Source organism: Aspergillus karnatakaensis (assembly GCF_047715665.1).
Source record: "Aspergillus karnatakaensis strain CBS 102800 unplaced genomic scaffold BJY04scaffold_46, whole genome shotgun sequence".
NCBI lineage: Eukaryota > Fungi > Ascomycota > Eurotiomycetes > Eurotiales > Aspergillaceae > Aspergillus > Aspergillus karnatakaensis.
This window is the reverse complement of record NW_027395758.1, coordinates 73,494-86,257: the sequence shown is the minus strand read 5'-3', so window position 1 is coordinate 86,257 and position 12,764 is coordinate 73,494. Positions and strand designations below refer to the sequence as shown.

At 50.3% G+C, this 12,764-nt stretch overlaps 6 protein-coding genes across 6 annotated transcripts; 4 read left to right on the top strand and 2 right to left on the bottom strand.

Moving 5' to 3' along the window:
- Positions 1-16: 16 nt before the first annotated feature.
- Positions 17-3,138, top strand: BJY04DRAFT_221118 (putative DNA excision repair protein (Rad26L); the record flags this gene model as incomplete). The annotated part of the gene is made up of 2 exons (XM_073717026.1): positions 17-125; positions 185-3,138. 2 exons carry the CDS (start codon positions 17-19, stop codon positions 3,136-3,138), a joined length of 3,063 nt encoding a protein of 1,020 aa, XP_073568206.1.
- Positions 3,139-3,851: 713 nt separating this feature from the next.
- ssuA (RNA polymerase II subunit A C-terminal domain phosphatase) lies at positions 3,852-5,248 on the bottom strand. Its single transcript, XM_073708167.1, has 2 exons — positions 5,221-5,248; positions 3,852-4,983 (listed from the first exon to the last, which is right to left on the bottom strand). Exon 2 carries the CDS (start codon positions 4,860-4,862, stop codon positions 4,020-4,022), a length of 843 nt encoding a protein of 280 aa, XP_073568205.1. The 5' UTR covers positions 4,863-4,983; positions 5,221-5,248; the 3' UTR covers positions 3,852-4,019.
- Positions 5,249-5,411: 163 nt separating this feature from the next.
- On the top strand, positions 5,412-6,504 carry BJY04DRAFT_195914 (nicotinamidase). The gene is made up of 2 exons (XM_073712285.1): positions 5,412-5,618; positions 5,679-6,504. Exons 1-2 carry the CDS (start codon positions 5,568-5,570, stop codon positions 6,321-6,323), a joined length of 696 nt encoding a protein of 231 aa, XP_073568204.1. The 5' UTR covers positions 5,412-5,567; the 3' UTR covers positions 6,324-6,504.
- On the top strand, positions 6,505-8,293 carry BJY04DRAFT_195913 (GIG1 family protein). Its single transcript, XM_073712284.1, has 4 exons — positions 6,505-7,169; positions 7,234-7,416; positions 7,507-7,691; positions 7,775-8,293. Exons 1-4 carry the CDS (start codon positions 6,920-6,922, stop codon positions 7,913-7,915), a joined length of 759 nt encoding a protein of 252 aa, XP_073568203.1. The 5' UTR covers positions 6,505-6,919; the 3' UTR covers positions 7,916-8,293.
- On the top strand, positions 8,294-11,043 carry BJY04DRAFT_195898 (OSBP family protein). The gene is made up of 7 exons (XM_073712283.1): positions 8,294-8,732; positions 8,802-8,907; positions 8,986-9,096; positions 9,169-9,447; positions 9,500-9,749; positions 9,798-10,111; positions 10,174-11,043. Exons 1-7 carry the CDS (start codon positions 8,615-8,617, stop codon positions 10,508-10,510), a joined length of 1,515 nt encoding a protein of 504 aa, XP_073568202.1. The 5' UTR covers positions 8,294-8,614; the 3' UTR covers positions 10,511-11,043.
- On the bottom strand, positions 11,029-12,737 carry hosA (histone deacetylase HOS2). The gene has a single exon (XM_073712282.1). The coding sequence runs from the start codon at positions 12,691-12,693 to the stop codon at positions 11,254-11,256; it is 1,440 nt and encodes a 479-aa protein (XP_073568201.1). The 5' UTR covers positions 12,694-12,737; the 3' UTR covers positions 11,029-11,253.
- Positions 12,738-12,764: the final 27 nt, after the last annotated feature.

The window sequence follows — 12,764 nt, the reverse complement described above, 5'->3', positions numbered from 1 at the left end:
AGATCATGTGTACAATATGGTATCTTCATATGATACAGATGACTTGGACGCGATCACAATCGCCTCCTCCGAGGATGATCACGACTTAACGCGCTCAGCGAATACCACTTCCTTTCCTCGTCATCGTGAGTTCTGTGGGTTTCCTTATGCTTGCCAGATCTCTAACGCAAGAGAAATTCTACAGAGCCTCCCTTGAAGTTTGAAGATGTCACTCCCAAACCAGAAAGGGTTTCTGTCCTACCCAAACACTCTCCACCCGCAGCAACACGTCCGACCAAACGATCATCCACACCAAACCAGAAGATTCCGCTAGCTCAGGATATGACCGATGGCAGCAGTAGCGATGATGACTCTTTTAATGAGGGTGAAGCCGTGTATCAACAATTCATGAATCGCAAATCTCGCAAGCGGAAAAGAAGCTCGATAGGAGTGCGGAAGAATAAGTCAAGTAAAGTGGCAGATAAGGATGCAATCGTCGGCCGGGTTCCAAAACGGGAGACGAAGGCGAGCAACCCACGGCGGTTTCAAGACTATGGAGAAGAAGTACTGTCTGAAGACGACTTGATGGAGCATACTCTTCCTGACTACCTCCAGAAGCGTCGAGTCCAGTTTGACCGACGAAGAGAGCATTTGCAGGATTCTGGGTTGAAACTCCCTCCGAATTATAATCGAGTCTACTTCTCCGATGATGAACATCTGGAAGATGTCAAGGAAAAACCTGCGTTCAAGGACATTAAGCCGTGTGGTGAATACCGCGATATCCAACTTCGCTGCTCTTTAGGACTTATTCCCGCACCTATTGCCCAGTGGCTTCGACCATACCAGGTAGAAGGTGCTGCATTTTTACATGAGCTTTTCGTCTACCAGAAAGGGGGCATTCTGGGTGATGACATGGGCCTAGGCAAAACGGTGCAAGTAATTGCTTTCCTAACGGCGGCTTATGGGAAAACAGGGGATGAACGAGATAGCAAAAGGATGCGAAAGATTCGAAGAAGCGACGGTAATCAGTGGTATCCCCGTACTCTCATAATCTGCCCAGGCACCCTCATTGAGAACTGGAAAGCAGAGCTCTCACGCTGGGGATGGTGGCAGGTGGAGCCTTATCATGGCAGCAATAAGGACATCAATCTTGATGCCGCCAAATCTGGTCGCCTCGAAATTTTGATCACTACCTATAACACATATTCAAAGAACAAAGACTCCGTTAACATGATAGAGTGGGATTGTGTCATTGCCGATGAATGCCACGCAATCAAGGAGAGAAGCTCGGATATCACCAAGGCGATGAACGATATCAACGCGCTGTGCCGGATTGGGTTGACTGGTACTGCTATTCAGAATAAATATGAGGAGCTTTGGACGCTGTTGAACTGGACAAACCCTGGAAGGCTGGGTCCTGTTACCACATGGAAAAGGAGCATTTCGGAGCCATTGAAGATTGGTCAATCGCATGATGCTACTATCCAGCAACTAAGAAAAGCCCGGTTGACGGCCAAGAAACTCGTTGAAAACCTTCTGCCGCAGTTCTTCCTGCGCCGAATGAAGACCCTAATCGCTGACCAGCTGCCGAAAAAAGTTGACCGCGTGGTGTTCTGTCCTCTCACCAAGACACAGGCGGAGGCGTACGAGAACCTGCTAGACAGCGATATAATCAACTATATCAAGACTTCTTCGGAATTCTGTGATTGTGGTTCCAAGAAAAAGGCCGGCTGGTGTTGCCGTGAATATCTACCCTCAGGTGCTCGTTGGCAAAATTACGTATTTCCTGCTATACAAATCCTCCAGAAGCTCAGCAATCACCTCGCTATTCTGATTCCGCAGAGCACGGATAATTTCGAAAAACAAGAAAAGGACAAAGAGATGCTCGAGATTGCGGTTCCTGATCAATGGGAGAAGCTCTATCGCACAAGAGACTCACTCGTTAATTTCGCCGACGCTGAATACTGCGGGAAATGGAAAGTCCTTAGACGACTCTTGAAATGGTGGCATGCAAACGGAGACAAGGTCCTTGTTTTCTCGCATAGTGTTCGGCTTCTAAAAATGCTACATATGCTCTTCAAAAACACGAGCTATAACGTCAACTACTTGGATGGATCAATGACTTACGATGATCGAGCTAAGGAGGTTGATGCATTCAACTCTAATCCGCGGCAGTTCGTCTTCCTTATATCCACGCGGTCTGGTGGAGTGGGACTCAACATCACATCAGCAAACAAGGTAGTCATTGTGGATCCCAACTGGAACCCTTCTTACGATCTTCAGGCCCAAGATCGAGCCTATCGAATCGGCCAAACGCGGAATGTGGAAGTATTCCGCCTCATATCTGCTGGTACCATTGAAGAAATCGTATACGCCAGGCAAATCTACAAACAACAACAGGCGAATATTGGGTATAATGCAAGTTCGGAGCGACGGTACTTTAAAGGTGTCCAAGAAAAGAAGGACCAGAAGGGTGAAATATTTGGCCTTGCAAACATCTTTGAATTCCAGACTGGCAACATCGTGCTCCGTGACATAGTCAACAAAACAAACGTCGCAGAAAGCAAAGCTGGCGTGCAGGTCATGGACGTCGACTTGGACCTAGAAGAAACGGGGTTCGGCGATGGCCCAGCTATAAAAAGTGCAGATGGAGAGGACGAGGCTATGAGCCAACTTGCGGCGAAAATCCGAGGCGAAGAGGAAGACAAACCTCCTCAGCAGCCCACCTCAACACCAACCAAGCATGATCCTATCCAGGCTATCCTTGCAGGGGCCGGCGTCGAATACACGCATCTTAACAACGAAGTCATTGGCTCTTCCAGAGTTGAGGAGCAGCTCAGTCGCCGAGCACAGCTAGCAGACGACAACATGGCAAACATGCAAGTTTTCAGCGGCTCGCAAGATAACCGATCCGGTATATCTTTACCTATGCCTAGAAAGAACGGTCACCTGTTTCTGTTCAAGTACCATCCACCTGGGGACGTGATGAAGCGCCAGTTCTGCAGCATGGCCAAGCGTTTCGGGTTTCCGAACGCCACCGAGTTTGCGCTCGTCGTTGAGGGCATGACCCAAGCTCAGAGGAGGGCATGCCTTGATCGCTGGTATCGTGAAAGAAGACAGGTTCTGCTAGGAGAGACGGCTGAAAGCTGGGCAACTTGATCAGTTCAGGTTGACCAGTTCAGGTGTCCTGGTCTGGGATACCAGACTATCAAAACAAAATGCCCTATATTAACCATACGAGAGGGCTATTCAAAGCAATGGCAGAACTCGTGTTCACTACGTGCTACACTTCATCAATGCCCATGTCTCCCTGCAGACGTTGCTCGAGTCTCATCTTCTCCTAGTGCACTCCTGTTGTGTCCCCCCGGTATCTCTCATTGCCGAGCAACTTTAGTGACAAGTCACTGAGCCAGAGGTCTCTCGCACTATCCTACTGTCTTACAGTGCGTTCATGTATATATTCACAATGAAAGTGCAGCTCAGGTATCACCACCCCTCCCGTGTGAATCTGTTGTCTGTTGCCTCTCTCAGGACGTCTCCCTTCATAATAGAGGGGTTCAACGCAGGAAAGGCTATCGCGCTTTTCCTGAGCGAGTGTGTTGTCCATCGTGCCTTTCTCAGAACGGTGCATCCATGGTGAGGTAAGTGCAGCGAGGAAGTGTCCATCGCTCCTTCTTGTGTGGAATTTCGCCCCCCATTGCGCCTTGCCCGAAATGTGTGCGTCCATATTAGATAAGGTGCTGCCCGTCTCGTTCGCACTTGCCCATCAGCAAGATTAAGAGGAATAGGAACTAGGAAGGAGCAGGATGGGTATCAGAATGGATATCGGGAAGGCACGTCCTCTGTTTTGAGCCATCTGACTTTATAAAGTACTTGTGTGAAATATCAATAGCGCAAGCATAGGCTAAGGCGCACTGCGTCAACTTAGCAGGGTATTATCATTTAGACCATGATTCTATATGGTTCATATAGGATATGACATGAGGTTTCATGTCAGCTTTAAAGCTAGACAATCGTAGATGGCCACTAAACAGACGTGCTTATAACCAAGCCAGAGTCCATAAGGCTGGTAAGTTGGGCCATTTCTCCTGCCACGACGCAAGAACCTCGGGGACTTTCTCATCGAAACTGCGACGAGCTTCCCCAGTTCCGTTCTCCCATCCCTCTGCACCAAGAGCGTTCTGCGCCTGTGCGGCGGTCTCGTTCAGACGCGTGGCTAGTTCCAGGATAGCCCTTCCACCGACAAGGGCTTCTTCGTGATTATCCTTGATATCCACATTGAATACATGGACTGGTCGGTTGAGGGAAGAACCCTTGTTCATAAGGTCGTCAACGACGGCGTCCCAGCAGCGCTCTTCGCAGGTGATAATGACGTCTACTACGCCTCCCTCTGTCCCAAGCGCGCCCTTGTCGCCCTTCGAAACATGATCTACCCGCGGTACACCGGGGACCCAATCCTGGAAGCGCTCAGGGCCCCATTTCACATTGCGATTGCGATCGAGCATATTTAAAATACCGTTATTGCGGTATAGACGCTCGTCTTTGGAGAGGAGCTCATCGTACATTTGGGAATATGATGTTGAGTTGAAGTTATAGACATTAGGCTGGGTGATGGAGGGGCCTGGGAGGCGGACTAGTGAGCCTGTGCCAAAGGAAATTACTGGGAATGGCGACGCAGCGGTTGATAGACGAAGGTGAGCCTCCATCGAGCGATTTTGGTTTGATGCACAGACTGTGCAGAAGCGAAGCTTGAAAGAGTCCGCTTGCTCTGTTGAGCCCGTGCTAGCAGTCGTAGCTGCAACCGCAGCTACCGCTGGAGGGGGTGGGGGTGTAGGGGTATTAGCCGCAGCGCCCGCACCGGCCAGCCGTGGGTCGTAAGTCATCTTGTTATGCAGTTCTTGTGAGGCCTAAGGAGACACATGCAATATCCAGTTGGGGTGTAAGATTCGAGAAAGTTCTCGCGGTGATCTAAGGAGGCCGGAAAATATGTTCACTCGGAGGTCCCTGGAAAGTCTACTTCTAGTTAGCAAGGCTACACCAGGAAAGGAAGACGTAGTCAATGCAAGTAAATAATCAAGCAAAGTTCAGAAAGATGAAAAGCGTATTATAAAGGTTGTCCGCATCATGAGCTAGGACAGCTCCAATATATAAGGAATCATCATGCAATTGGGTTTCGAGGAATGGAAAAGAGGTTCTGCCTACCTTAGAGAAGCCTATCATGATAGGAAAGACGAAAACTACAGTGCAAGATGAGTTGAAGAGCAAGGGCCGCAGCCCCGATGTGAGCGAGTGAAGAAGAAGCTGAGTGAAGTTTTGCTGTTGTGGTGGGAGTTTTGTGTTACAGCGGCTGACTCAGCACTTCCGTTACTGAGGCTAGTCTATCTTTGTCCTAGCGGGCCTTAATGGAGCACCTGCAATGATGTCGCTGCCAGCCTCACCACAGAAGACATCAAATGAATGGGAAGTTGGGAACACCGTTCGTTATCTTTAGTGTCGCGTACCCGGGCTCCTTTTGAAGATGCTAACAGGGCCTTACCATTAACAACCACCCTCAAGCTGATACGCACAGTTCGACAACTGACTTCAAGATGAAATCAGCTCTGATCGTGGTGGACATGCAAGAGGATTTCTGTCCGCCGGTAAATCACTTCCACGCCCCTCAGTCTGGCAGTATTAACTCATGTTTGTTTGTTATCCAGCACGGTTCACTCGCTGTGCAGGGCGCTCGAGCTCTAGCTCCGACGATCAACACACTTCTTGCGCATCCCGGATTTGCAGTCCGCGTTGCTTCTCAGGATTACCACCCCCCAAACCATATATCCTTTGCGGCCATTCATCCGTTTCCCAATAACCGTCCCTTTGAATGTAGCATCGCGATGGCCAATCCAGCCGCTGGAAGAGAGTTCGAGATCAAAAAGCAGACACTCTGGCCTGTTCATTGCGTCCAGGGAACACCTGGAGCCAAGATCATACCGGAAGTAGACATCACAAAGTTCGACTTATTCGTGCACAAAGGCATGGATCCTCGCGTCGAGATGTACTCCGCATTCGCGGATGCATTTGGAAACCAAGACCCGTCGATAGTGTCCGTCGATGCCAATCTACGAGCTTATCTGACTGACAGGGGTGTTACGGATGTCTTTGTTGTTGGGGTAGCAGGGGACTACTGCGTCAAGCACACGGCCCTCGACGCAGCAAAAGCAGGGTTCCAGAGCCATGTCGTGCAGGACGCTACTGAGTGCGTGGTACCAGGTCTCGGGTGGGAGGAAACATTGAAAGAACTAGCTTTAGCTGGTGTATTGGTTGTTCGATCTGATGGGCCGGAAATCGTAGGGCTCAGCTGATCACATGTATAGAAAATGCTGTCCTGCCTGAGCGCCAGTTAAGCTATACGCACCGAGTAGTGTACTCCGTACAACCGCTCGAGAGCCACTGTCCCAATTTCAGCAAGGGAACTACGTATGTAAACTGTGCAAGGCGCAGGTAAGACTGGGGTAGCGGGCTGCTAATGCAGGTGGCGCCACAAGCTCCAACCACTGAATAATAGGCAGCAAGGTTATATAAAAACGTTATCCCCTTTCTCCTCATTCCTCCTCTACCACTCCTTCAGCGGTAAGCCACATGGAGAACTTTCAGGCTCCGGTTACATAGTTCCCCACCAGAGCTCCTTTCGGTACTATAATTATTAATGACGGTCATGCCAATCCCTTCTGGAAACGACCGAGGGACGGGTCTGGTCAGACTGGGACCAACAATGACTCCCGCCCGTTGATCCAGTAAAGTGGGCAAGCAAAGACGAAAGATCCAATCATGCCCTTACGACTGCACACCGGGTCGAAACCCTTGAAGCATAACTTCACCCTCTCGAGTGCTAAAGGCCTCATGTTCCTCCTCCCTCCTGTCGCTTGACCGCTGACTACGCGCACAACCCGACGCCGGAATGTCTAACACCATCGCCACCGTCACAGCCGTTGACGACAAATGGGATGCACCAAGGAAGTTGAGCACCTCAATTGTTCCGGCTCCGTCAGACAATCTTCCGTACTGGAATGTCAATGTCCCTCGTGATTGTTGGACGGTTGACTGTCCCAGTTTCTTGCGCAACCAGTCCGAAAAGAATATCAGCATCCTCTTGACGCCGGACGAGCAATATCAGAGACAAGGATGGGAATTGGTGAGGCAGATTGTCGGTATGTGATCGTGGCCATTCCATACTTCCAGCTTCGTTACTGACTCGCCGGCCTCGTTCCTCAGAAACCAACCGAATCGATCAGTTCCAGCGCCTACCGAGCGACCTGAGGAAGTATTTGGAGTACAAGGAACGAATCGTCGCCGAGTATGGTTCGATAATGCGATTCGTAGTGAAGGAGCGGCTTCACTGGGGAAATGGAACCGTTGACGATCTGAAACCCAAAGGACGACCATTCGAACACGAAGGCTCGTGCTCCCTCGAGATCGCGCATACGAATCGCGGACACGTTGTGTATTGAGGCCGGACTTAGCTGACTTTGAGGCTGGCGCAAGCAGAAGATATCATAATTCTCCACAACGACTGGCCCTACGGGTTGAACCACGATATCATTCATCTAGTGGTATGGACGAAGTTCGCACTGGAAGATGACCCGGTCACAGATGATTTGACGCCCCGCGCAAGACGCGAAATTGACGACTTTGTGACCCAGAGGTTCTGTTCGCGGATGCCGCCGGGTCAGGTACGTTTAGCGCTAAACGATGCCTATCATATGATGCCTTCTGGGATGCTGTGTCTAACTCCTTGTCATGTTTGTGGCTGCAGGTTGTTTGGTTCAAGAACTGGAGATCGCTCAAATCAGTACACGCCGTTGAACACTTTCATGTCATGTTGCATAACCCGGACTCGGCATTTGTCCAAGCAATCACAGGGGCAGATGTGCCATGGACGATGAAGGGAGTCTGAGCTACAAATTTCCCCTCTTTCACCTCCCGTTCATTCAACTGCTGGAGATGCTATACCCATGGGCGCAATTAGTGGTCTGTGAATTTCGTTCGAAGCGGCATCATGGCTTTAATCGAGTCTTTTTTTCCACAAACCCCCACCCGCCAAGCTACGTGGCTCTCTTTGCCCAGGGAGAAACTGTAGACAACCAAAGGAAATTAATGGTCTCTATTATCTTTCCGCATCTACTGGTCTTTTATTTACTTTCTAGTCGGTCTGGCGTCACTGGAAGGTGGCGGGGCGATCGATCATCAAGTGGGCGAACTCAGCCATATATAGAGCGACGCAGCCCCAGACTGCGGAGCACAAATGACTTCATCTTCTGGCCTTCTCCCTGATACTATTTAATAGAATGAAATTAATTCTTAGACAATCGTCTCCAACAAACTCTCTATAGAGACCGACAAAGCCTTTTACTTCAGTAGCCATGCCCAAGATTCCTGTTCCGCATCACATCCACCGCCGGTCGTCGCTCACCAGTAAGTTCCGTCATCCTCTCTCCGAACGTCATTTTTGCTCCTCTTCCCCTCCTCTTTTTTTCTCAACTCAGCCTCCTTCGCGCTCCCCCTTCAGTTTGGAAAGCGATCAACCCTCTGGGTGTCCATTCCATGCGCTACGCTTGATCTCATCGAGATCTGCTTGGTTTATCTGTTTTGCATCATGTCCGCTGACTGGGGCTATTTCTGGGGCACTTCAGGCAATCGCTCGTCAACCGATGAACCAAGACCTGACCCCGCCAGCGGGGAAGATGAGGTCGTCGAACCCGATCAGGGCAATGGTATCTACTCGCCCCAGATCGTCAGGCACTTTCAGCTGTCGTTACTAACCTCGCTGTTGAGCGCAACAGTCCTCAGCCACATCATCTCCCAGCTCCGACCAGGGGCGGACCTCAGTCGAGTTGTCCTACCTACTTTCATTCTCGAACCCCGGTCTATGCTAGAACGGATTACGAAGTATGCCAACCCTATCAAGCGTCGAATTCTTCCCTCGTATAGGAGATTCTGTCAAGAGGCAGCTAATCATGGCTCTAGTTTCATGGCGCACCCGGAAACCCTACTTCCCATGTCCACGATCGACGATCCTCTCGAGCGCTTCGTATCCGTTGTCAAGTTTTATCTGAGCGGGTGGCACATCAAACCTCCGTACGTCCTTCTTTAAAACCTCTATGTTATTGGTATTCCACCCCCAAACTATCTCTGCTAACTTCGTCCAAGAGGAGTCAAGAAGCCGTTGAATCCCGTCCTTGGTGAAACGTATACATGTTCCTGGCAGTACCCCGACGGTACCTATGGGTACTATATCTCCGAACAGACCTCCCATCATCCGCCCAAGTCGAGTTATTTCTTCATGGCCCCCGAGCACCATATTCGAATTGACGGTACTCTCAAGCCGCGAAGCAAGTTCCTTGGTAATTCAGCCGGAAGTATGATGGAGGGAATAGCCATTCTACGACTATTGAACCACGGTGAGGACAAAGAGCGCGGTGAACGATAGTAGGTGGAGATATCTGTGGCATTCTGCGATGGGGGGCTAATAGTCAAATAGTATCCTCACGCAGCCCAATATGTACGCACGGGGTATTCTATTCGGCAAGATGAAGTATGAGCTCGGAGACCACAGCTTTGTGAGGTGTCCTGAGCATGACCTTGTCGCAGACATTGAGTTCAAGACCAAGGGATATTTTTCGGGCACCTACAACGCCATTGGTGGAACAATCAAGAATGAAAAAACCGGTGAAATCTACTATGAGATCTCTGGTCTTTGGAATGGCGAGATGCATATCAAGAGTGTTCACGTTCGTCTTCCTCTGTCTTCACCTACAGCCCAGAGCTAACCTACTCAGTCTCACGAAAAGGAACTTTTGTTCAACGCTAAAAAAGCTAAGCCGACGTTTCCCACAAGTCGCCCTATTGAGCAACAGGGTGAACGCGAGTCCCAGCGGCTGTGGAAGAGCACAGTTGACGCCATCATTGCCCGAGATCATGAAGCAGCCACGGATGAAAAGACCAAAGTAGAAGACCGCCAGCGAGAGGAAGCAGCCCAGCGAGCCCAACAAGGTGTTGAGTGGCATCCCCGGCTCTTCCGTGCAGTACACGGTGGCCCTGGTGGCTCGGAAGAGGGCGAAGAGCCGCTTGATTGGATTATCAATGCTCACGTGTACGTTTATGTTTATGTCTTGGGAGGGTCGGTCAAAAGGACGTGTACTAATTTACTTCTAGTGATTCGCATGACGCCGAAAAAGCCAAGGCACAAATCTTAGCTATTGCTCCAATTTTCGAAGGACAGAAATGGGACAGTTTCAAGATCCCAGAATACCACGCACCGACCCTCAACGGTGCAGACAACCCCGACTCCAACTCCGAGAACACAAAGCCTGAAGTTGCATCAGAAAATACGCGGCCAGAGGGCCGTCCTGAATTTGTCAGACCCGAGGTCGAGCCTGAAACTAAGGCGGAGAAGAAGCCAGAAAAACTTATCGAGGTCGTGGAGCGCAAGGACTCGAAGACATCGGAGGTCGACAAGTACGTGGACGCACTTGAGGAGACAAAACCGTGAATGTGCTACTTGTGCTCTTAGCTCAGTCGCGACTCCTTGTCTGGCGCCACCCCTGTGCCACCTTCTGAAGCCATACTCAATAGGCAGAGTTAGGTACCTGTAACACTCAACGTCGTACGGGAGTGTCGATACTGTGATGTAATTGTGCTACCTTTGCACGCCCACCCACGTGCCTCGAGAGCTTGACATCTTACTTGCTTGCAGCGTTCAGCTTGGATTGAAATCTGCACTCATTCACTATCCACCACCATTGTCAATACTGGATACCCGATCTGCATGTTGTCTTTACGGAGAAAAGTGAGCAACCTTTTAGTGGATAAACTAATACGAAAAAAAGACTGAACACAGAATCGCAGGTCTGGGATTGGAGGGGCCATGGTAGAGAGGGTCCAGTGCGGGTTGGCTGGCTAGTAATGGTAATATATACAACTTATCTGCTTTTGCATTTTCGACTCCCCTTTTGACATATGGCATATGCTTTGAAAACATCTAATACAGCATTATTAATAACGAGCCAAGCCGTAAGCTCTGGAGATTGTATAAAAATAAAAACTAAGAAGCTGTGTAGTCTCTAGTTGTATCCATCGTAACCAACGCCCTGAAAATGCACCAAGTTTGGTCGAAACAAACGCTCCAACACCATCCCCTGTCTAACGCCCATATTGGTATTTTCCCAACCAGCACCAACACCAAGCAAGCCATAAATAAAAAAAAATCCCTGGACCGAGAAAGAAAGAATAGGATTATGAAAGCAATTCCCCGCGCAACCCACTTCCCTTTTCCGCATCTCTTCTCCTGGAGCTCTTTCCACCACTACCCTGCTCCTCCCTCTCTTCTTCCATCTTTGCTATCTCCTCCTCGATCTCCTTTTCCGTGTCCTCTCGCAATCCGAGCAAATCCGGCGGAATAACCGACATTTGTACGCTCGGCGCAGCTTGGAGATAACGTAACTGCTCTCGAATAGTTTGTACGATAGTTGCGAGGTATGCACGGGAGTTTTTATTTTCTAACTTGCGCATTTCCGATAGCGGTGGGAAAAGAGAGAAGTCTGGGCCGAAGTGGTTACGGAACGCAACATTGGAGGGAATGACGGGGTCAATCGTATCCTGGGCGTCAACGAGAATAGACGTTTCGTGCGCCCAGGCGCGGGAAACGTTTCTCGGTGTGTAGCCTCCACCGCCGACGACGAGAAGGGGTAGTTGAAAGGTCTTTGTGAATGCAACGCAGGCGCCGTGGGCGGCGACGTTGAGGTTGAAGCACCCGAGTCTGTCGCAGCCGAGAGAGTCAGCTCCGCATTGCAGGACGATTGCGGAGGGACGGTATGATTCGACGCATGCGCCGATGACGTCGCGGAAGAGCTGGACGTAGGAGTCATCGTCGATGCCGTCATGGAGGGGAACATTGACAGCGTGGTGAGCACCTGGGTTGAGAGGGTGGGTCGGGCCTGTGCTATCGAGCGGACCGGTGCCTGGGAAGAAGTTCTCCTTGTCGTATTTGTGGAAGGACACTGTAAGGACGCGGTCAGAAGACCAGAAGGCCTGCTCGACGCCGTCGCCATGATGGACGTCGATGTCGATGTACATAACACGCGCATGAATGCGGAGGAGTTGAAGAATAGCAAGAACAATATCGTTGATATAGCAGAACCCGCTGGCTTCGGCTTTCTTTGCGTGGTGAAGCCCCCCGGACCAATTAATTGCTATGTCGGATTGGTTGTTGCAGAGCTTGCGGGCGGCGTCAATGGAGGCTCCAGAGTAAAGCGAGCAGTATTGGAAAAGACCATCGAATATGGGGCAATCGTCACCAAAGTTGAACCGGACAATGTCTTCGTTCAGAGCAACATTTTCCATATCACCAGGCATAACTCTTTGTAGGAAGTCAAGGTAATCGGATGTATGGAAGTCATTGAGCTCTTCTGCTGTTGCGGCACGCGAGTGGTAAAGGTCCATCGCATGGTGCATGCCGTATGCAAGCACCAGTTGCTTGGTGAGTGTAAGTCGCCATGGCTTCATCGGATGGGACTGGCCGAAATGATGTAGCTCTACCGCTGGGTTGGCGTGCCATGACACTCGGTAGCCCGACGGCCGCGCGACGATGCCTTCATGTTGATGTTGGGCGGCTTTGCGATCGACCGAGAGCGTGGGAGCGGGGTTGTACTCTTGTACAATAGCGGACCGGGGCATGAGAATGGACAATTTGGTGAAGCGGTTCGAAACCAGGTTCGCAGTGGAGTTGGGCAGCTTTCGTGAAGAAA

Excerpts from the sequence above, each read along its gene's own strand:
- BJY04DRAFT_195914 (XM_073712285.1), top strand. The coding sequence starts at position 5,568 with ATGAAATCAGCTCTGATCGTGGTGGACATGCAAGAGGATTTCTGTCCG. Across the intron at positions 5,619-5,678 it reads AAGAGGATTTCTGTCCGCCG|CACGGTTCACTCGCTGTGCA; the intron begins GTAAATCACTTC and ends TTTGTTATCCAG.
- BJY04DRAFT_195913 (XM_073712284.1), top strand. The coding sequence starts at position 6,920 with ATGTCTAACACCATCGCCACCGTCACAGCCGTTGACGACAAATGGGAT. Across the intron at positions 7,170-7,233 it reads ATTGGTGAGGCAGATTGTCG|AAACCAACCGAATCGATCAG; the intron begins GTATGTGATCGT and ends CTCGTTCCTCAG. Across the intron at positions 7,417-7,506 it reads ACGACCATTCGAACACGAAG|AAGATATCATAATTCTCCAC; the intron begins GCTCGTGCTCCC and ends TGGCGCAAGCAG.
- BJY04DRAFT_195898 (XM_073712283.1), top strand. The coding sequence starts at position 8,615 with ATGTCCGCTGACTGGGGCTATTTCTGGGGCACTTCAGGCAATCGCTCG. Across the intron at positions 9,097-9,168 it reads GGGTGGCACATCAAACCTCC|AGGAGTCAAGAAGCCGTTGA; the intron begins GTACGTCCTTCT and ends ACTTCGTCCAAG. Across the intron at positions 9,448-9,499 it reads AAAGAGCGCGGTGAACGATA|TATCCTCACGCAGCCCAATA; the intron begins GTAGGTGGAGAT and ends ATAGTCAAATAG.
- hosA (XM_073712282.1), bottom strand. The coding sequence starts at position 12,693 with ATGCCCCGGTCCGCTATTGTACAAGAGTACAACCCCGCTCCCACGCTC.
- ssuA (XM_073708167.1), bottom strand. The coding sequence starts at position 4,862 with ATGACTTACGACCCACGGCTGGCCGGTGCGGGCGCTGCGGCTAATACC.